The 22,651-nt window shown below is 46.0% G+C and overlaps 1 protein-coding gene across 1 annotated transcript in view; it reads right to left on the bottom strand.

Moving 5' to 3' along the window:
• Positions 1-22,651, bottom strand: part of ABCA4 (ATP binding cassette subfamily A member 4) — a 132,791-nt gene that overhangs the window by 68,262 nt on the left and 41,878 nt on the right. Inside the window, exons 9-14 of the mRNA XM_084757380.1 lie at positions 21,831-21,970; positions 20,639-20,755; positions 19,797-19,997; positions 5,025-5,230; positions 4,294-4,470; positions 2,270-2,492 (exon numbers count right to left, since the gene is read on the bottom strand). Coding sequence (XP_084613506.1) covers positions 2,270-2,492; positions 4,294-4,470; positions 5,025-5,230; positions 19,797-19,997; positions 20,639-20,755; positions 21,831-21,970 — 1,064 coding nt within the window. The remainder of the gene's footprint in view (positions 1-2,269; positions 2,493-4,293; positions 4,471-5,024; positions 5,231-19,796; positions 19,998-20,638; positions 20,756-21,830; positions 21,971-22,651) is intronic.

The following is a 22,651-nucleotide window of genomic DNA, read 5'->3' as shown; positions in this document are numbered from 1 at the left end:
GGTTGAGTTGTGCTGTAATACAGATATGTCGCGCAGCACTCCCGAGACCAAAAGTCCTATGCCCACCTTCCTGCATTTTTGTCCTTTTTCCTCTGTCTTTTGGAACTGCCTCATCTCTGAATGGGCTCTGAGCTACCCATAGTGATTCCCTGAATCACTACTTTCCTCTTGGTAGAAAAGAAAAAGACCAATTAGCGGTATCTGTTTTGAGCCCGTGAGAACCAAGCGGAACTAATGAACTTCTTATCTGCCCTGGCCACCGTTTCTCCTTCATGCTCTCATGCCTGTTGGGCATTGAAGGAGCAGATTGAAAACTAGATGAAGAGGAAACATGGGAAAGGGAGGGATGGACAGGAGCCGCACTTAAGGAAACCCTAAGTCTAAGAAAATCTAAAGAGAGGCCATGACTGGGCTGGAGAGTTTTTTCATTGTCCTCTGTAGAATGAATTCAAACTCTTATCAGAGCCCAGAGCAAGGTCCTGCCAACATCTAACTGTGGACTTTCTGGTGGTTTTCAGAGAGGGATACCCGTCTTTCAGGCAGACTGACCAACTCCCGGTCCCAGCTTCCTCCACCAGCCACTTTCCTTTCTGCTCTTTGTAGACTGGATAACAATGGAACCTTCCCATTGTTCCTGCTCCCAGCTTCTTTCCTGCCCAATGGAGCTAGGGAGGAACAGCTACAGGCGGGAAGGGAGGGGGGGAGGGGAGGTCACTCAAAGGAAAACCTTATTTTGGTGTGGAAAGCTCCGTTTCCGTCATTATTGGAACAGTGCTCTGGTTCCCACAAGGAGAAGCTTCTTTGTGCTACGAGCTCCTGGTGAACATTCTTTACCTCACGTCCCAAGAGCTTTGAAGTCCTAAAAGCCCATTCTTAGGAAGGCAGACCTCTGTGTTACTTATCAGTAAGAAGCCAGGGCAAGCCTCAGCCGCTTAACCCAGACGTTTACTCACCAAGTCCTTTAAGTCTAAAGATACAAAACAGCTGCTGGTGAAAGGGGCAGCCGAGGGTGTGGGGCAGAGTGGAGGGCCTCTGGGAGATAAAAGTGGGGGGGGGGGAGGGGCTGCTCCTCTCACCTCTGTGGAGCTTTGGTGTCCTTTGTAAACATCAAGCCCTTTTGGGCAAGGTGAGGTTGTTTGAGTGAATAACCTCCGCCTCAGCATTGGCTTTAGGGAGACTCTAACACAGGGCTTGATTCATATCATAGCCTATTGGACCATAATGTAATAGCAGAGACAGACTGCATTAGGTCAAGGACATTTTCCTAGAAAACAAGGGCAGGATTTGGATTAAATGAATATGTGTTGGTTGGCTATGATGAGACGTTCTTAGATCAGGTAGCCATGATCCAGTATGGGATGGGAGATACTCATCCAGTCTGTGGCCCACTGCACATAGGGCCATGCAGAGTGACACTCAGTATGATGACAGTGATGAAGCCGAACAAGCTTGCTGAATCTATACCAGAAACCAACTTCTGGCCAACAAAACATCGAGAAGTATCAAGTGTGTGTACTCATGTTTCGACCGAGTCCAAAAAATCTGCTTCTATGAAGGAGCTAAAAATATACAGTGTAGCAGTGTATTATGAGACAATTTTCAATTCTAGCTTGTAGGGAAGTCACAGGCTTGCAGAAGATGGACTGACATACTCTATGGCACCTAAAACTCCTTATCACTGAGAAAAGACAGGCTCCAAATTCCATTCTTTAAAACAGAGTCCTTGGAGACGTTTGCAGGCAGAAGGCTGTTGCTTGGTGAAGCCAATGGCCTGGCCATGAGGAGGACTGACACGTCGTTGTCCAGATCTCTTCCTCATAGCACCGGCAGTGTTTACCACATTCTAACTATGCCAGATATTGGAATGGTAATTCTAGAAAACACTCTTTAGACTCAATTCTGTCTTTGAAAGAAGAGACAACCTTTGAACACACAATAATTCCATACTGGGCTTTGCTAATGGCAGCCTCCACATGGCTGTGAAATGGATTGAAAAAAATCTATGTAGACAGTGAGTGACTCCCTTAGGCAGGAAGATGGAGATGGGAAGATGTCACGATACAATGGCTCTTCGGGGCAGGGGACAGGGGCAGGGGATTGACGGTTCTGGCCCTCTAAGTGTCCTCCCTTGTTTGAAAGGCTGAGAAGCTACCTGTCCTGCTATCTTTAATGCTTAGGTAACTAGCCCAGGCACATATTCATTAACAGAAGGAGAGCAAGGCCAGTGAAACCATTTAAAACGTGTCAGGGTCTTGTCCACCTTGCTTACCATGATGAACAGTGTCAGGAGGAAGATGCTCATTGACATGATGGAGAAGCTGTCCAGAAACCAGGTACACCAAATCACAGCATTAGAAACACCGTGGTTTTTCAAAGTCTCCTTCAGCCTCAGTTCTTTTTCCAAGACGATGCCCTTAACAGTCATGGAGACAGAGTAGATCCACGCCAGCACCATGAAGACGGGGAAACAGCGATTCAGGATGATCATAAAGCTAAAGTGAGAGGAAGGAAGCAGAACAGAGCATCTTGTGCCTGGCAGAGATGAAGTAAACATTTATTGAATATTTATATTCATTTGCAATGAGGAATGATTTTCCTTTAGCCCAAGATGGTGCCTTCCCTGACAGCTCAGATGAATGCTATATAAGTTAAGTATAGGAATAAAACCACACTGTCTCTGTCAAAGTATAGACCTCCCTTGTAAAGTCTTGTAGGGAAGACTGTAAACCTGATGATACAGGTTGTGATCGGAACAAGCCAGTGATCCAACAGCCACCAACTCCACCAGCTGTTCCTAAATGGAGTAGCTCCCAGGATAAGTTCTCAGCAAGCAGAATGGATTTGGCACGATGGAATCACATTCGAGTAAGCTTTACAGGTTTTCCCTGTGAATAATGCTCTAGTAAAGCCCTTGGGATTATTATCTATTGAAACTCTCGGGTGGTGTCACAGGAAGGGCCCAATGCCAGCGTGGGAGGGTAGTTTCACTCAAAATGGCCCTAGGGAGAGAACCAATCAAAAAGCATGCACCTCTGGGGTTGGCCGCCAGAGGACTCTCTCATACTGAGTGACCCCAATTCCCAGTGCCTCTCCACACTTACCTATTTCCCTACCAACCCTCCCCCTCATCTTTTGACCCTGAAAATGGACCTGGGGTTTTGCCCTTGGCTCTACTTCTCATCTCTGCTTCTTATCCAAAGGAAAACTAACTGTTGAATGGCCACTGTTATCTTTGCAGTCTTCTGCAGAGCTAAAGAACGGATGGGGCCACAGTGTTGATAGCTGCTTTCCTGTGGCCACACTGGGCTTCATTTTACAAGCCCTCCAGCTGGCAACTGGACTCTTTTCTTCACGTTTTTGCAGTCTTGGTTTCCTGGACTCCCACAGCCAACACACACAGGCTATAGTGACTCCCCCAATGTTCCCAACAGGAGTTAAATTCCTAAGCCAACTGTAGGTCAGGGAATATTACTGACCCCATCTACCATGGTAATAACCCTTTGGAGCACCTTTCCTTCTCTATCCCTTTCTCCCCTACTCCAAAATCAATTTTCTTTTTCTTTTCTTTCTTTCTTTCTTTCTTTCTTTTTTTTTTTTTTTGGTTTTTCGAGACAGGGTCTCTCTGTGTAGCCTTGGCTGTCCTGGACTCGCTTTGTAGACCAGGCTGGCCTCGAACTCACAGTGATCCGCCTGCCTCTGCCTCCCGAGTGCTGGGATTAAAGGCGTGCGCCACCACATCCGGCTACCAAAATCAATTTTCAACAAAACAGTAGGCTGTTCACTTAGCGTGCTGCTAGCCAAAAAGATGGACAGGTGTTCGGATGGGGTGGTCAGGATAGGAGGCCAGAGCTCACCCAACAGATACCTCTACTTTTCCACCAAACATACATCATAGGAATGTTAATTAGAGAGGGAGCTGCATTATTCGGAGGCTCCTAGATACCAGACCCACTTGCCATGCAGCCCAAATCTGCTGATCTTTGCAACCACTGGGCCAGAACCCATACCAAACATAATAGGAAGTGGAAATCTGAACAGCCAGCATCTCCTCCTTCAACCTACTCCTATTGTTTTATCTCTAACTTCCCTTTTGTACGCTCAACACCCTACCATCTTACTTTCTCCTCTGTTTCTGTCTGGAGTGCCAGGGCCAGCAGCTTCTTTAGTCAGAACCTTCTTCTCCCCAGTGTGGCCCTTTGTCCCTTGGGGTTCCTTCAGGAGACACCGGAGCCTTGAGAGTACCCTATTCACTACTTTTCAGCTCAGGGAGGAAGATAGAGGCCAAGAACTCACGAGTCATCCACAAAGCAGGGATAAGGCATCTGCTGGAGGTAGACTCCAATCGGAGCCTCTGTCTGGGCCTGACTCCTTATGATCCCTTGCTCAACCATGTCCTGTAGATAGGCAAAGCCTCCCCAGATGTACCGGAAATCTTCAACAGGATCCGCCCTGGGACCAGAATCCCAGTACCTAAGGATGCAGAGGATGAAGGGAGAAAGGATGTAAGTGGAGATGGGCAACCCACTCGCTTTACAATGCCAACTTGCCCTAGAGCTCAATCTCTTGACACAGCCTTCTAGATCATCGGTGCTCAACTTTCCTGATGCTGCGAGCCTTTAATACAGTGCCCCATGTTGTGGTGACCGCCCCCCCCCACCTTAACATTATTGTCACCACTACTTCTTAACTGTAATTTTGCTACTTCTTATGAATTGTAATGTAAATATCTATATTTTCAGATGGTCTTAGGTGACCCCTGTGAAAGGGTCACAACCTACAGGTGGATAAAGGATGTCCTAAATCTTCTCAGACTACTCATAGTGTTTGGACCACAGTGTTAACTCCAGCAATGACATGACTCACAAGGCAATCGCTTCCATCTGCTTGGATCTGCACAAACCATACTTCCTCCCATTTAGCTTACGTCATTGATTTACAGGCTGTGTTTACCCTTAATCCTCTGCTCTCTACCAAATACAATTCACCACGGATTTTGGAGAAGTCTTGCAAGACTGAACCATCACCTGTCTTTGATCTTATTGGTTTTCTCCACCACATCTATGTCCATCCGGATCTTGTACTTCACATGGGGTGGTAGGGAGCTGGTCCACGGATACATGTCAGGGAATACCACTCCAGCCCAGAACCTGTTCTCCTCCAGGAGAGACAGGGCTCGTTGGATCAGCTGAACTTCATCATCGTAGCTTTCGAACTTATCCAGGACCAGACACTGTAGACACACACAAAGGTGGAGAGAATATGAGATTTAATTGTACCCAAGGAGGCAGAGGAAATTCTACTGCTCAAGGGATGGGGCCATCACAAAAAGACCTATATAGCACATATGTGTTTAATTCCAGGGTTAAGTTCTTTATGTGCCTAGGTCCAGGCGTTGTGAGGGCACCAGAAATGATGTTAAGCTCTTATCCTTGAAGAGTTAATAGAGAGCGCTCTGCCCAGTTGTCCAAAGCGGTCCAACTATGCAAGTTCTCAAAATGACACAAATACCCAACGTTCTCACTCCCCAGCATGGGGAGGCAAGGGAGTGGGGTCATGGTGGACACAGGCTGCTTTGAAGATGAGAAAGCCTGAGGATAAAAGACTTTTAAAGAGAGAAACATTCCTGGCATTGAACCTTCCTGGCTCTCTCCAAAAACACGCAGACTAGCCAGCTGAGGGATGGACCAGGGAGAAAAATAAAGCAAAGAAGCAGACAGCCAAGATGATTTAATCTGAGAAATCATTTCCATTTACAACTTTTATGATGAAAAAGTGGAATTATTCTAACGGTCTCATGGAAGGGAGGGAGAGTGGTAGGGGAAGCATAGAAGAAAAAACTAAGAATTTCCTTTAAATGGAGGGTTGAGAGGTTGCCCAGTGGTACAGACTTGCTGAAGTAATTATATTGTACTGGTATTTGTTTTACACTGAGAAGGATGTGTCCGTGGTTGTTAGAATGTAACTCACAACTGGTCAGATGGCCTTGTCTTGATTAATTTGTTTGACGAATATTTACCGAGTATATGTAACATGCTAGAGCCTGCGTGGCTCCCCTGGGTACAAGGAAAGACAATATCCATCTCTACCCGAGACAAACTCACACGTGACGAGGGACAGACTGCGTTCATCCAATAAGTGCAGGGCAGAGTGATCAGGAGGGCTGGCCTAAAAGACTCAGGTCATCCAGAGGAGGGCTGGGTCTGCTGGGAGGGATCAGGGAAGGCTGCCTGGAGGAAGATTCCCAAGCAGGAGGAGGAAGGGCAATAAAGGTCAGCTTGACCATGAAGAGTGGCACTGGGGCCTTTGGGGACCTGAAGCAATAGAGATGTCGTTCTCACCCTCCCTCAAACTTTGGAGCACTGACCAGCTTTAAAGACACCAAAATCTCTATTTCAGAATCTTGAGAGACAAGGCTTTAAAGAGCAGTTAGCACCAGGAGAGCCTGAGAGTCAGGCTGAATCTTTGCTGTGCTGTGGGAGAAACTGCTGAGATGCTCCTGAGTTAAGGGTAGACTGTGATAGGCCCAGGCAGGGCTCAGAGGCATAGCCTACTGTGCACATCCAGCTCTGTGTGCCTTATAGATGGATCCTTCCATGTGCTCACAAGGGTCCTGTAGACTGTGCAATGAATATTGTTTGTCCTCATGTAGTTAGGCTCTGGAGCAGTGGTTCTCAAAATGTGGGGTGCAACACCCTTAGGGTCACATATCAGATATCCTGCATATTATATATTTACATTACACTTCATAACAGTGGCAAAATTGCAGTTATGAAGTAGCAACAAAATAATTTTTTTGGTTGTTGTTGTTTTGTTTGTTTTCGAGACAAGGTCTCTCTATGTTATCTTGTCTGTCCTGGACTCGCTTTGCAGACCAGGCTGGCCTTGAACTCACAGTGCTCCGCCTGCCTCTGCCTCCCGCGTGCTGGGATTAAAGGCATGTGCCACCACGCCTGGCTGCAACACAATAATTTTTATTTATTTATTTATTTATTTTTGGTTTTTCGAGACAGGGTTTCTCTGTGTAACAGCTCTGGCTGTCCTGGAACTCACTCTGTAGTCCAGGCTAGACTTGAACTCACAGAAATCCACCTACCTCTGCCTCCCAAGTGCTGGGATTAAAAGCATGTGCCACCACCACCCAGCTACAATGATTTTTATAACTGGGGTTATAACATGAGGAACTTTATTAAAGGGTCACAGTGTTAGGAAGGTTGAGAACCACTGCTCTAGAGGACAAAAAATCTCTAGGAAGTGGTAGGATGCGTATCAAGCCCCTATTCACTTGATTAAGGAGAAACTAAGGAGCCAGAAACACAAGCACCACAGAGCTTAGCTCTACTGTACTAGCAAGAAGCAGGCAGACCCAGCTTGTTTACTGTAAGCCCCTCACTTCTGAAGCCTACCCCAGAGTATTAGTACAAAAGTCTCTTTAGAGAGTGCTGTGTTTGACCACCAAGGTGTTACAAACCCACCCTCACCTCCCTGGATTTTCTGAGCTCAATTGTCCTGCTTAGGCACCAGGCCCTGGGAGAGAGTCTCACATGTGGGTCTTGGTGTTCTAGATAAAAGGAAAGAAAACAAAGGAATCTCCTTTCTAGCTGATACAGGCAGGAGAAACACAGGTGTGTGGGAACGTCAACAGGGCCAGGGCTTAAAAAGGCTTGTAATGGTAAAAGGAAATTGGATTGGGATTTCTTTAAGAATAGACACTCACATCACAGAGCTAAAGGAAACAGATTTTCTTCAGCCTGTCATTGTCTTGCAAACAGGACTTACTTGCTAAACTTAACACCAGCCAGTCCTAAAACAAGATGAAGAAGTAGCAGTGGCGCAGGCCTTTAACCCCAGCACTCAGTGAGGCAGAGGAGGCAGATCTCTGTGAGTTCGAGGCCAGCCTGGTCTACAAAGTGAGTCCAGGACAACTAAGGCTACACAGAGAAACCCTGTCTAAAAAAAAACAAAAAACAAAAAACAAAAAAACAAATGAACAAACAACAATAAAAACCAACCAAGAACAAAACCAACCAACCAAACCAAACACACACACACACACACACACACACACACACACACACACACACACACCAGAACACATGTTTAAGTTTGCTTTAGGAAGACATCCAGGTTCGACAAAGATGAGCAATAAAACGATCCCATTTTGGCTGTTTGTCGAGTTTACAACTGGTGTGTGGCCGGGTGGCGGCGGTGGCGGCGGCGGCGGTGCACGCCTTTAATCCCAGCACTTGGGAGACACAGGCAGGCGGAGCTCCGTGAGTTGGAGGCCAGCCTGGTCTACAGAGCAAGTTCGAGGACAGCCAGAGCTGTTACACAGAGAAACTCTGTCTCGGAAAAACAAAAACAAACAAACAACTGGTGTGTGTGTGTGTGTGTGTGTGTGTGTGTGTGTGTGTTTAAATAAGACAAACTGGACACAGACAGAATGTTACATCCTCTCATTCATTGAGGGGTCTAGTCAATCAGACTTGTAGAAGAAGATTAGAGACTGGGTGGTGTAGCAGAAAAAAAGGAAGAGAAGGAAATACAGTGTGTGTGCCAAGACACAGAGTAGACTTGCTTTGGGCTTCTGTGAGTGAGTACACTACAGTAACTACTGGTTAAGACAACCTGTGATGTTTCTCAAAGTGACTAGGGGAGTATAGAATCCCCCAAACCATGCCATATGTTGAAGAGCTAGAAAAGCTTACTATCGTATTTTGGTTCTATACATTGTAAACATGAACTAAATTACCAGAATGTAGTACCATAAAGGTTTATAAATATTATGGCTAAAAAAAAAAAAAAGGACAGCAATTTGAAATTAAATTTCTAGAAGAAAAAGCACAATTACTTGGGGGAGACGAAAGCTGGTTTAAGCAGTTTCTCATGGATGTTGCACAGAGAACGTCCTTACCAACTCACTGGTCTGTGGTCTGGTGTCCTTGCTTTACCAGAAACAAATAGGACCACAGGTATGAAGAATCTTGTCTTAGTTCAACACAGGTCAGAAGCAGAATCTGCATGCATGCCATTAGTGTGGGCCTTGGCAGTTGCAGTGCATGCATGGGTGCTGCCCACTGTTCCTTTGAGAGTAAGCCATATGCCACCCACAAAGTGCTGGCATTACTGGAAGTCTCTTATTATTTTTTTTAAAGATTTATTTATTTTATTTATTGCATATGAGTGCTTTATCTGCAGAAGAGGGTACCAGATTACATTATAGATGGTTGTGAGCCATGATGTGGTTGCTGGGAATTAAACTCAGGACCTCTGGAAGAGCAGGCGGCACTCTTAACCACTGAGCCATCTCTTCAGCCCAAAAGTCTCTTATTTCAGAGCCACAGTGTCTAGTGAAATTTTCTGCAATGACCAACTTGTTCTCTATCTACTCCGTGCAACATGTGGCTGGTGATCACACCTGGCTATTGAACACTAAAGAGCTCCTGAATGCCAGCCTAAGCTTTGAGTCTTCAGCTTCATGGGGTACTGTTTGCTATGTGGGTTAGTCCTGGTAGTATTAAGTCCCTTTAGGTCAGAGCCATATTCTGTTCAATGTGGTCTCCGAAATAGTATTTTCCCATGCTAGGGAGTCAATAAGTGTTTTCTGAACTGAACTGGTATCGATTTGCAGGCCCTGATGCTGCAAGTGCAGCTGTACCTCCATGCTTTGAACAAAATTCTATGCCGCCCAGACTCATGAAGAACTGGAAGCAATTCATAAAGTAGCTTTTGGCTGTGATGCAACTAGGTTATAACTCTTGGAGGAAAAAGAGCTGATGTAAACAAATACAGCGTTAATAACGTGACCTCCAGAGCTACCATGCTCATTCTCTTTGAACTTTATGTTTTAATATCCTGGAATAAACACTGATGTTTTCAATGATACTGTTGGCTCCTAGGATGACGTGGACTCCATCCTGGCTTTTTAATCAGGCAGCTGATTCATAGTCATATTTCCTGGTGTGTTTTCCTAGACGGGGAACACTTGGCAGGTTGGCAAACCCCCACCTCTATTCTAAATCATCTGGGCCATTTTATTCTCCAATTGCTTTGGGAAGAGGCACAGTGCAGTGCTGGGGTCCGATGGCATCCTCTATGCCTCCCCATCTTGCTGTTTGCTAATTGTGGGTTTCTGCTGCCCTCGCTGAAATTTGAGCTGGGCCCAACATCAGGGGTTCAGTCTAAGGACCACATGAGGCAGTGTGTGTAAAGGTCTCAATGGGTGGCTCACAGTAAGAGTAAAGATCTGGGACAGAATGCTCATGTAGCACGCACAAGACCCTGGCTTTGTTTTCTAACATGACAAGAGGGTAACAGAAAACAAACAGCAATCACAATACTGATGGCTTACTCCATGACCCAAGCTGGTCCACGGGCTTTATTTGTATGAACACAGTTCATCTCCACATCGCACGAAGGTCAAAAGTTACCGTGGTCATTCAAAGCCCGTGTACAAGGTGCAATGAAACAAACTTCCCACTGGGGCAGAATCTGTTTTCATCCACGACAGTACCCTGCCCTGTCCCATGAATAATGAGGGCTTTATAAATACCATTTGACTGTTGTTTCTGTAAAATATCTTTGAACATCAACAATCAAGTGACTTCCAAGGTCCTGCCAGGCTAGGACTTCATTAATGACAGTTGTCCGTCCAAGGAGGGGACCAGTTATTTTCTTCAAATAATCTGTCTGAGGACACAAACTGTCCTGAGCTCATCCATTGCACTGTCTGGCTAGAACACTGCTGTGGACAGAAGCTAAAGCCACCTGGGCAGTGGGACATGGAAAGGGTGGTAGGAGATGTCTATCAGCTGTTCACGGGTGAAGTGCGGAAGGTTTTTATAAAACCAAACATGAATATCACGTCACCTTCACCACACTTTCTTTTTTTTGTTATTGTTGTTTTGGTTTTTTGAGACAGGGTTTTTTCTGTTTTAGCTCTGGCTAGCCTGGACTCGATTTGTAGACCAGGCTGGCCTCGAACTCACCACTCTGGCTCATCCAACTTTCTTGATGAGGTCAAGCCATAGAAGCTTCTTTGATGTGAGTCAGAAGCCGCCAAGGGCTCCTGTGAGGCTTGATTCACAATGCATTCCCTGGGGAGGCCATTTGCTTCACAGCAAGTGACCTCACTCCCTCCTGATACTTACACTAATCCCTGGAAGTTAAAATCTTGGCTGATGGGCTTGTATATTACTACATGTATGTGTGTAAGAGGCAGAGCTGATGGCAAATCCCTCAGCAGAGGTCCTGAATTGGGTGTATTTAGTTTATTTTGACAGGCTTGTCAGTTCTGGGTTCTAATGAAGCCACAGAGTCTCTTTTTACATGCTATCCCCTTCTATGAAACTATGCCATCCCAGAAGTCAGGAACTACCTCTGGCAACAAGATTGGCTTAGTGTAAAATGCTCAATATAAACTCAGCACACCTATTTGGGAAAGCCTGTGTCTAGGGCCTCAGAGGTAAGCTTTGAGCAAAGGTCACAGCAGAAACTCAGATTCTCAATGAGAGCTATGACAATGCACTCTGACAGCCTATAGACAAAGCAGCAATCTATCACACAGAGGGGTGGGTCCCCCAACTTCCCCACAGCTTCCTACTGCTAAGGTAGATCTGAATACCCAGGCCCCCCCCCCCAGCCCTTCACCCCCACCCCCCCCACCCCCACTACCACGTGAAGTTCACTGGCCCCGCCTTTCCTAGCTGTCTTGTGGGCTCAGGGAAACAGACCCCGACCCCGACCCCCCGCCTCCGGTGGAAGGGAGAGAGGCAGGAGCAGCTGTGCCCAGGCCCTCAGCAGAAGACACTCATCTGTTGACATGGCTAACAAAACATCACCTTGGAGGAGAAGCTGCAGGGGTAGAGGGCTCCCTTCTTGAGCTGTGACCTCTCGGTCCATAAACATTAAGTCATAGATTTATGGAATTATCTGTTACGTGGTAACCGTGTCTAGGGCAGGAGATGAGGAAATATCCTTCTTTTCATTTGAACTTGATAATCAAAGGCGCCTGGCACTTGTGCTGACAGTTGCGCATAAATAGTCATATTTTGACCATGACACCCCAAAGGCATCTAGGTCCGGTAGGGGAGATAAGGGAGGCACGGAGGCTTTCTAATCCTGCCTTACATCTTTTCAAAACAGCTGATAAACACCAGTGGAGGCCTCCTGTGGCCCTGATAGTGTTCATGCTGACACCTGGGGCTCCTTCTGAAAAACACCAGTGGATGTGGGCAAACATCCCAAAATTAATTTCCTGGCAGATGTAAACTGCAAGCCTCAAGATTTATTCCTAACTACATGGAAAAGGCCACGGAGTAAAATCACTTTGGGCTATTTGGGTTGTTTGGGATGGTGAATTAGAGGCAACGTATTGTAATAAAAAGCATTGTGTGTTCCAGGCATGGGAACAGACTTCTGGAACATTCTAAGCCAGGCGCTGTGGCACATGCCAGTAATCCCAGCACTTGGGAGGCAGAGGCAGGCTGATTGCTGTGAGTTCGAGGCCAGCCTGGTCTACAAAGTGAGTCCAGGGCAGCCAAGGGTGCACAGAGAAACCCTGTCTCAAAAACAAACAAACAAACAGTGAGGAAGTGCATTGTGACTAACCAATGAAGAAGGAAACCCATGTCAATAAGAAAAATTTTTTTTCTAAAACAAACAAATAAATGCAGAATTGAAGCAAATAAAAAGGCGAAGTTCGAGCACAAAGACTCAAAGTTGGGGGGCTGGGGATGGGGGGGCAGGCAATGCTTTCTACCCAGCTGGTCCCAATGAAAGCTACTATCATTTGACTGACAGCTGCCAGATGCTTTAAGCCTCCCAGTCTCCTGCTCCATTGCTTCAACAGCACCTGGAGGTGAGGGCTTCTGTCTTGGACTATGAGGCTGTGTGTGCCCTGGTCAGTAGGACCACCCTGTGTCGCAAACACTCAGTTCTGCCATACCAGTGGTGGTCACCTGAATCGTGTGGGTTATCCTCATTTTCCAGATAGTTGTATAGCTATGTTGTCCCCAGTAACAGAGCCCATACATAGATGTTGACGAGTGTGTCTTGTCACACACAGAAGGAAGCGTCTATAAGCCAGGCTGGGCAGCTCCAGTCACTACCACTTCTCAGTGTTACCTTTGTACCCTGCCCAGACCTCCTGCTCATTGTGAATTTGTTCAGCGGCTTCATATCTCGGTGTCTCTAAATTTAAACTATTCTTTCAAAATTGTCTTTCTGGTTTTCTTGGCCAGCGAATTTAGCCTTTTTTTTTTTTAAGATTTTTTTTTTAATGTATATGAATAGACTGTCTTCATGCACACCAGAAGAGGGCACCAGCTCGTATTACAGACTGTTCGTGAGCCACCTTGTGGTTGCTGGGGATTGAACTCAGGACCTCTGGAAGAACAGCCAGTGCTTTTTAACCGCTGAGCCATCTCTCCAGCCCGAACTTCGCCTTTGAGGCTCAGCACGATCACTATTTCCTGCTTAGGTTTAGCATTTATTGGTGTCTACTTTATGCCACTACAGATCTCCTCAGCAAAGCTGAGATATCAAAAAGAAAGCTAAGCGGGAGTTTGAGCCCTTGAAGCGGTCAAGTCAACGTATGTACATAGGGGAGGCGTATGGACAAGCTGTGATTTGGTTTCTGCCAAGGAATACATAGAAATGAAAAGTAGAGCACTGCTGAGGCCTGGGTTGCGGTGTGACCAGCCAGTGGAGCAGAGCAAGTAAGGGAAGGTGACATTGTCCATTCTCAGAGGATGTGAAAGAGCTGTGGAGGCCATTTATCTTCACAGTGCTGAGGCCCTCCTGAGGAGCTGCTGTAAGCCATATTTTGTGTCAGGACTTGGGTTTGAGAATGTCTCATCGGAGACGATGTGGAAACTCAACGGAAGCAGCGAGAGCCTGGAGGCCTGGTGAGGAGCTAGGAGAGCCCAAACGGGCCTCTGAAAGCAGCCACCCGTGAGCAAGAAGAAGAAAGAGAACATGAGGCCGAGCTGGCAGGACTTGGGTGACTTGTAAACTTGCTTTTGTATTTGTAGAGAGTAAGCTTCTGGGGAGCCAAGGGTTAACAGTAATTCTTATACGTTCCTAGGTCAATTTGTGTAATTACCTACATGAAAGAATGAACTCCAACTTTTTTTTGTTCTCGCTTTAATCTGTTTTCTTTTTTTTGCTTTTGTTTATTTGTTTGTTTGTTTGTTTGTTTGTTTTCGAGACAGGGTTTCTCTATGTTGTCTTGGCTGCCCTAGACTCACTTTGTAGACCAGGCTGGCCTCGAACACACAGCGATCCACCTGCCTCTGCCTCCCAAGTGCTGGGATTAAAGGCGTGAGCCACCATGCCTGATTCAATCTGGTTATTTTTAGGCAGAGACAGAGAGAGAGAGCAAATCATTATCTTGAATACTGTAAAGTAATTGCTATCTTTATTGGACTCACTATGTCTGGGCCTTGTACATTACAGGAAAGGAACTTCATCACTCAAGTCAGTACATACAGATCTGGGTTAGAATTCTGAACTCCTCACTTATGTGCTGTGATGTAGTGGGAGGTCAAAGTCTTAGAGTCTTTGCTGTAAAGTCTACACAATGGCAGTGATCATGGCTACCAGGCATGGCTACCAGGCTACCAGGAGTGCTACAAGAGATGACAAGTATCCAACATGGCCCTGTCTCCCAGGGCCCATGTAAGTCTCTCTCCTCCACCCACTGTCCACCTGTTTTCTTTTCTCTGATTGAGTTCTAGGTTTGTTTGGTTGGTTTGTTTGGGTTTGGTTTTGGTTTTTTGAGACAGGGTTTCTCTGTGTAGCCTTGGCTGTCTTGGACTTGCTTTGTAGACCAGGCTGGCCTTGAACTCACAGAAATCTGCCTGCCTCTGCCTCCCAAGTGCTGGAATTAAAGTCATGCACCATCACCACCAGGAGAGTGCTAGGATTTTGAGAGATTAAAGAGGCATAAAATACAGCAATTGTGAGTTCCTTAGGATGTACTTCATGGCCGTTGAAATAATAATAGCTCTTATGCACTCTGTACTTTCTGTACTCTGTCTAACTTTCCCACAATACCTCCCTAGTATCTGGGGTCACTGAGTTAACAGAAGAAAGCAATACGGGTCCCCAGCCAATATCTACACTTCTAATTCTACAACACATTACACAGTCCAACGCCATCTTCCCTATCCGGTTTCCCCCCACCCCCTTAAGGTAGCCTGAAAAATACAATTCCTGAGAACAACATGGTTGGGTGGTGATGGCACGTGGCCAGAAGTATTAAAGGTGCCAAGGAAAAGTAGTGAAAAAACAAAGGCTGATAATTCCAGAGGATGACCACCATCCAGTTCATAAAGAGCATGTACATACACTGGCTGAGCTGACAGCCAAGGAAAGGCAGTTCATGAATGCATGCTTACTTTAAAGTTTGGCTGAATTCAGCTTCCTGATAGGAAATTTAAGACCTGAAATTCAAATGTACTAAGAAATTTAAATCTACTGTGAACTGTAAATAATATTTGATTTATGCTAGGTCTAACCTTTTGCTGAACAAACAAAAAAAATGAAGAGGAGAAATATAAATATTTATTTTAACTTAAAAGTAATCAGTGGAATAACTCGTTAACTTTTTTTTTTCTAGATAGGGTTTCTCTGTGTAGCCCTGGCTGTCCTGCAACTCTCTCTGTAGACCAGGCTGGCCTCAAACTCACAGAGATCCCCTGCCTCTGCCTCCCAGAGTGCTGGGATTAAAGTCATGTGCCACCACCGCCTGGCTTAATTTGTTAACTTTTATAGTTTTATTTTTCTACAGAAAACATGTGGGTAGAGACAAATAGAGATTATTCATAAAATGCACATGCATATGAATTGAAGATGTTTACCTAAACGTGGGCCAGAAAGATGGATCTGCGGATAAAGTCACTTGCTACCCAGCCTGAAAACTTGAGTTCAACCCCAAGAGACCACTGTGGTAGAAGGAGAGGTCACTCCATGAGTCGTCCTCTGATTTCCACACATGTCACGGACACACCCTACTCTGCCCTCTAACACACACACAAAGTAAAGAGAGAAACAAACGAACATCCCCTACACAGATAAAGTCCTACCCATAATGTCCTCACTAAACTTCAAGTTCCTTAGATTTGGAGGAGTGGGTGATAAGACAGTGTCTGGGAATATAGCCTTTGCACATGGGAGAGATGTAGAGGTCCTCAAATGTCACTCACATCCCTGTCCCCAGACACCTGTTGACCCTCCAACCAAGAGGTCGGTCTCATTTTTACCTCTGTTTCTCAGGAACAACAGAAAGACAGAAATTAGCTCTGGGATGAGGGAAGTCCATAGAAAGCTTTATCTGGCAGAGGATCAGCGGATAAGAACAGTTCTTGCCCTCTGGGTCACTGTCCAAGCCCTTCATCCTCCAGAGCTTTCCTCCTAGCCTTTGGAAAGAGCCAGACCCAACTGTGACTCTAAGCCATTCACTAGGGCTAAGCCAGAGTTCAGCATGACAAGCCTTGACTAACGCTACGCAGTGTTGGACTGTGAGAAAAGCTACACTCTTTACTTGATTCACGGTTCAGAGCGGCAGCTTCCACGTGTGCATGTGTGCATGTGTGTATGTGTGCATGTTCTTGGTGTGAGCCCAGAGTGTCTCATATCATCCCTACAGCCACTGTGAGGAGGTATTGGTCCTATCCTACCTTCTAGATAAAGAGTCCCATCCCCATGTCCCTTGTCGTCCTGCACCCCTCATGTACCCTCACCCCCAGCATTTACAGACAAGTCTGATTAATGTGCTATGCCCTGTGCTCTCTCTTATCCCATCAACAATGACCTTATGAGGGTAGGTGTATTGTTAACTGGAATTGTACATATAAGAAAATCAAGCCTTTTGAGTGTCAAATTTCTCGGGATGACTAATAAGAAGCAGAGATTCTTGACCGTAAGCCCTTGTGGGATGGGTGGGACAGTCCCCTGTACAGCTGTTTAATCTGGGCCCACAAGGTACAGTCAGGAGAATGGACATCCTTCATGTTGCTCCGTGGGACGATCAGCAACTAGGGCTTCACACTTAGCAGGAAGTGACCCTTCTAGTCACTGAGAAGCCAATCTACTGAATCACACTCTCACTTCCCATAAGGAGGAAAGGCTTAAAGATTTGCTCTTTGTTCTCAGAGATTCTGGTTTTGTTTTTTTTTTTTTCAGTCTCAAAATGAAAATTCTATGTCCCATTGTTATGGGTAATAGAATTCACTTGCCTAATTTTCCTAAGCGTTTTGGTTTGGTTTCTGTTTTTAGAATAGGCATGGATGTGGACACTTGGATTGGCCCATGAGGAAGTGTTTAAATCTCATTAACTCAAGTCCCATTATTGAAAAGGTGGGACCCAGCTGGCATTCTTAAATAAGGTATACGTGGCAACACACTAGCTTTCCTGTCCTAGGGAAATCTTTAGAACTATGAGAGAGACGGTTTTACGGCAAGTGTGCTACTCAGGCATTCTGGGGTGGGGTAGTGGCTTTTCAGGGCTCCCCCAGGTGGCCCAGAACACAAGAGCAGATGCAGAAAATCTGAGGTAGATTGCAGTGGCTTTCTGTCCTTCACTGCCAGTCTCCCCCCCCACTGTAACTTCTTCTTCCTGTCCCCAACTCCTTCCTTATCCCCAAGGGAAAGATGATAAGAAAGTGAATCATCACTTCTGCCATTATCAAAAGCCTTGTAGGGGTCCCCATGGGGAGGCTACTGACTCTTGGTCACAGTGGTCTGTACTTCAAAGCCCCGGGGAAGTCCCAGTGGTAGAGAAGCTAGATAAATAGTCAACAGCTCCATGAGCTTGAGGAGGCCATTAGCTGGAGGCTAGGTCCCACTCAGGCCAGGGTTATTTGTACGTTGATTAAAATTTGATATTGGCTAATGTTTCTTATATAACAGCGTCTTACACAATGTAGCTCATTTACTTCTCAGAAGAAGCCAAGTATTAGGTAAATACTCCTAAAAATCTACATTTCACAAAATGAGTTCCAGGATAGCCAGGGCCACACAGAGAAAGCCTGTCTTGTCTCGTAAAACCAGAGAGAGAGAGAGAAAGAGAGAGAGAGAGAGAGAGAGAGAGAGAGAGAGAGAGAGAGAGAGAGAGACCTATTAAGTATCCATTGCTACTGTATTAAGCACAAGATGCTCAGGCAAAATAGTTCTTTTAGGGTTGAGTATAGGGCTCAGTTGGTAGATGTGAGTGTGGAAAGAAGGAAGGAAGGAAGGGAGGGAGGGAAGGGGATGGAAGGAGGAAAGAAGGGAGGGAGGGGGAGGGAGGGAGGGAGGGAGGAAGGGAGAAAGGAATGAGAGAAAAAGCAAGAAGAAACTTCATGTCATGATACAAATGTGAAGCCAAAGACAAGAATTATTCTTCATATACCTCACAAAAACATTGTTCTACCCTGAGCACCACAAAGAAAACAGACTAACGATTAACAGGTAGATGGTGGCAAAAGGAAAAGTCACTTCAGGCTTGAGTAGATAGACATCTCTTTTGGGAAAAATGCCTCCCTTGCTTCCTGGGAATCTTGCTTAAAGTCTCCCACGGTGGCATGCGCTCCAGGCCTCCCATGTCTGAACTACTCCCTTCCAGAGGCATTAAGGCCCAGAAGCTTGGTGGAGCAGGGCTCCCTTTGGGGGTATTGCTTGTGCTGTGTGAAAGGCGTTCCCTCCTTCTGTGGAATTTTTGGTGTAAGGATGAGCGCTGAGGGCTGTCAGCAGCTGAGGCTCTACCAATGGAGAGGAACAGGCAGGATGCTTTGGCGCTGAGTCATTTGGACTTTAAACTTTCGAGTGATGCAAGCAGATGTGTGTTTGGAATGCGATGCTGGTGTCTGTGTGGAGGAATGCCTGGATTTACAGAGACTGAACCCTGGAATCCAGGGAGAAAGCTGCTCGGACAGGCTGGTACAAAGGCCCCAAGCCCTCACAGAGCTCAGAGAGCAAGAGTCAAGGTACAGAGACACGTAAGAGTGGAAAAGGTAGAGCAGGGTGGCTGGGTACGACAGAGGAAGAAAGAGGTCATCAGGGCTGGCTCTGAATTCAGGCACACCCAAATTTGGACTCTGCTTGGTACTCCTAATGTCTGTGGGATCACATTCAAGTTCTTTAAGCCTTGGCTTCTTCATCTGCACGTTGGCAGTGATAACACCACATGCTTCATGGAATTGCTGGAGGACGAGATAGGGCAAGTCGAGGCAAAAACACAGAAATGGCACCAAGACTCCCTCAGCCAGTCCTTCACTGACAGTAAAGAAAGAAAAATTAAAGATGACCCTGCAGTTCTTAGCTTGAGAATCTGAGCAAAGGCTGGTGAAATAAACTGGCATAAGAAGTGCACTTTTACTAGGATAAGAGGATGTAAGTTTGTTTGTTTGTTTGTTTTTTGACACGTGTTGAGTCTTATAGGCCTTAGGACTTTGGGGTTAGGGGTGTCCAGCAATCCACAAGACTCAGACTCAAGGTTTGGTGGGCACTGGCCAATAGAAGGTCATTGGAAAAATGGCAGATGGGAAAGAGTTAAGGGTGGATGTGTGCTCAAAGGGAGAAGGAGAGAGCCAGAGGAGTCATGAACTTAGCAAGATGTAAGGGAAGTTTCGTGTAAACATAGAGGGATCTCCTGAGAAGATCCTGTTAGATGGCCATGGAACTCTTACCTCTTCGTGCAAAGGATACAAGACTGAGTCCAACACCAGCTGACTGGCTAACAGATCGCTAGCCTTACCCATGCATGGCATTCTCTTTAAGAGGCTGACTATGGTCCTCAGTGGATCGCTGCCTCTTACCTCCAAGTACTGATTAGCCAGGCGTAGGAAGCGGTCCGTGATGTTAAATATGTCCCTCCAGTCAAAGTTGGCCATATCATTATCATCCTGGCTTTCTCGGGGACCATTAGGGAAGAAGCTTAGTAGGGCTTCAATGGTAATGCCTTCTTCTCCAAGCTGCCTATTTATAAAGTCTTTTACTGTTGGGTGCTTGAGGATATCCTTGGGAAGAAGAAGCATAGTCATAGAAATTAAGAATTCCACAGGCTCTTCCATCTTATTCTTATTCTGAGCATGTCAGATTTCTAATGATTAATGAATGAGATGCAATGGCCCACTAAACAAGCTAGTAGGCCTTCCTTCTGTTACAAGGCATGTGGGCTTCCATCATTCCCTTCAAACACAAAGGCCTCTAGAGTAGAGCAGAGACAAAATGGCACATGGGAGGGGGTACTGGCGAGCATATGAATGATACAGAAGATTTCCTTTTTGTGGCTTTCTGTTTTGTTCTCATTTTAATTTCCCTGCTATTGACAACTCTCACCTCTTGGCTTGACAAAGTTGCAAATGAGCCCAGACAGACACAAGTGACCATCTTGGCAGCAGAGAGCTGGCCTCTTCAGGAAACACCCTTTGGAATCTGAGGCCCTCAAGTGTATTCATGGGAAAGATGCTGTCTCATCTTTTAAATTGTATGCCCCGGAATTTAAGAAGTACATCCCCACCTGACACCAGTGACTCCCCTCCATGACGGTTTCCACTATTGCCTGGGGTTCTGCTTGCTACAGTGTGGTCTGACTTGAGCAGGGATGAACTGTATGGCCCTTCTCCTCCTTCCCCACCTATGCTGCAAGCATCCTTACTCTCATCATGGCCATCTGTGTGCTCTTCTCAAAGAAGTACCAGATCTGGGGCCCCACTTCTCCCCAGGCTTTGACCAGCTTCCTAACTCGATCCAGTTCTTCAAAAGTTGAGTTGGCCTAAAAAAATAGACAGAGGGAGAGAGAGAGAGAGAGAGAGAGAGAGAGAGAGAGAGAGAGAGAGAGAGAAAAGACATTGTAAGAAAAAAAAAAAAAACAACCAAAAAATGCTTTGCTTCTGTCTTTCCTGCCCTCACCATAAACCCTTAATGTTTAGGCAAAGCTCCTCCTCTCTTTTTCTTCATCTTATTTTATTATTGTTATTATTGTTATTATTATTATTATTATTATTATTATTATTATTATTATTATTATTATTATTTTAAGTATATGGGTGTTTTGTCTTCATGTATGTCTATGGAGGACTGCAAGGCATACAAGGACGTGTATGCCTTATGCCTATGAAAATCAGAAAACAGTTAACAGATCCTCTGGAAATGGAGTTACAGTTGTGAGCTGCCATGTGGGTGCTGGGAACTGAACCCTGGTCCTCTGGAAGAACAGACAGTTCTCTTAACAGCTGAGCCACCTCTCCAGCCCACAAGGGTCTTCTTGAAAGTGCTTTTCCTTTCCTGGAATATTGCCATTTCTCAGATGTCAGGATTGACAGAGTCTAATTTGTTAGTATCTCAGAGGTACATGCAACAGCGACGTTGTTTCCAAGCCTATTAAGTTACAGCTGGGATCCTAGTGAGTGAATAGTCACCCTCCTCCCCATCTTTGCCTGTTCTAGGAAACCATGGATCAGGGAACACTGAACATTTCCATTAGGAATGTAAGTCACACAGTGGAAAAGAAAACTCCACTGCAGGCTGCTTCAGAGAGGGTGTGCTCAAGCAGGGCACCAGAGCGAGGCATTCCTACCATGACTGTGCATGGGGGAGGAAACCAGGACTCCATTTAGGGGGAAACAAGTGGGAGGGTCAGTGGCAGGAGCATATTTACACACACGCGCACACACACACACAGACACAGGCACTCACACACTCACGCATGCACGCACGCATGCACATGTGTATGTGCACACTCAGGCACACACACACACACACACACACACACACACACACACACACACACACACACAGTCTTCTGGGAGGTCCGAGACATAAGAGCCGTAGACCAGCTGAGATCTTACATTCTTCATTAGCCTTCGAGCAGCAGGGGAATCTGGAGTGAAGAGGATTTTTCCCATCAGCAATGGCTTCGCTGCCCTCCAGGCTATTTTGGTTAAAGGGTTTGACTCCAAACTCTGGATCAATGCATTACAAAAGGATGCTGTCAAGAGGGAAGGAACATTTTTCAAAACTCCCCACTGCTCATAACTAAGCACAGTCATTAGTGCGTTAAGTCACATGTCTTACTCTCATTCAGTTCCACACCAGAGGGCTTGAGAAATCATCCAGATTATTAGACTGGCCCCCACTAATAACAAGCCCATCATTAGAGACAGCATGCCACAGTGCCCCTTGATAATAGCCTCCACAGAGAGACAAAGGCTAGGCTTGGTCTTGCAGTTTATTCTGCTTAAAAGGAAGAAGTCAAGAAGCACCCCCCCCCTTGTGATTTTTGCAAGAGACCAAAGGGAGTGAAAGCCCAAACATGCCTCCCCCCATTGGAATCTCAGCTTTAGTGGAGAGTAATTCTGTGCCTATTAGCTGCTTCTCTCCTTCGTTATATGTAGCTGTCTCGGGATCCAACTCCCGTTGCTGTGTCTCTTGCTGCCTTTTTGTAATTTCAGAGCCCACGCCACCCCAAAATAGTGAAAGTGAGGCAGACAGCCTGTGGGGGCTTTGCCAGCCCTGCTGGCTTGCCAGGACCCTATTGACCTGAGCTTTGTTGTGACTCTGAGTTGCCTGCTCATTTATCACTCATCTCTTCCTCTGGAACTTAACCCCAGTTCAGCTGCATCAGTGGGAAAGGTCCCTTCTCTTCCCTTTCCAAGTGGGCTTGGGTACT

The sequence above is a fragment of the Acomys minous genome, assembly GCF_964271855.1.
Source record: "Acomys minous genome assembly, chromosome: 14".
NCBI classification, from domain to species: domain Eukaryota; kingdom Metazoa; phylum Chordata; class Mammalia; order Rodentia; family Muridae; genus Acomys; species Acomys minous.
The sequence above is the reverse complement of the archived record's forward strand: the minus strand, read 5'-3'. Positions and strand labels throughout refer to the sequence as shown.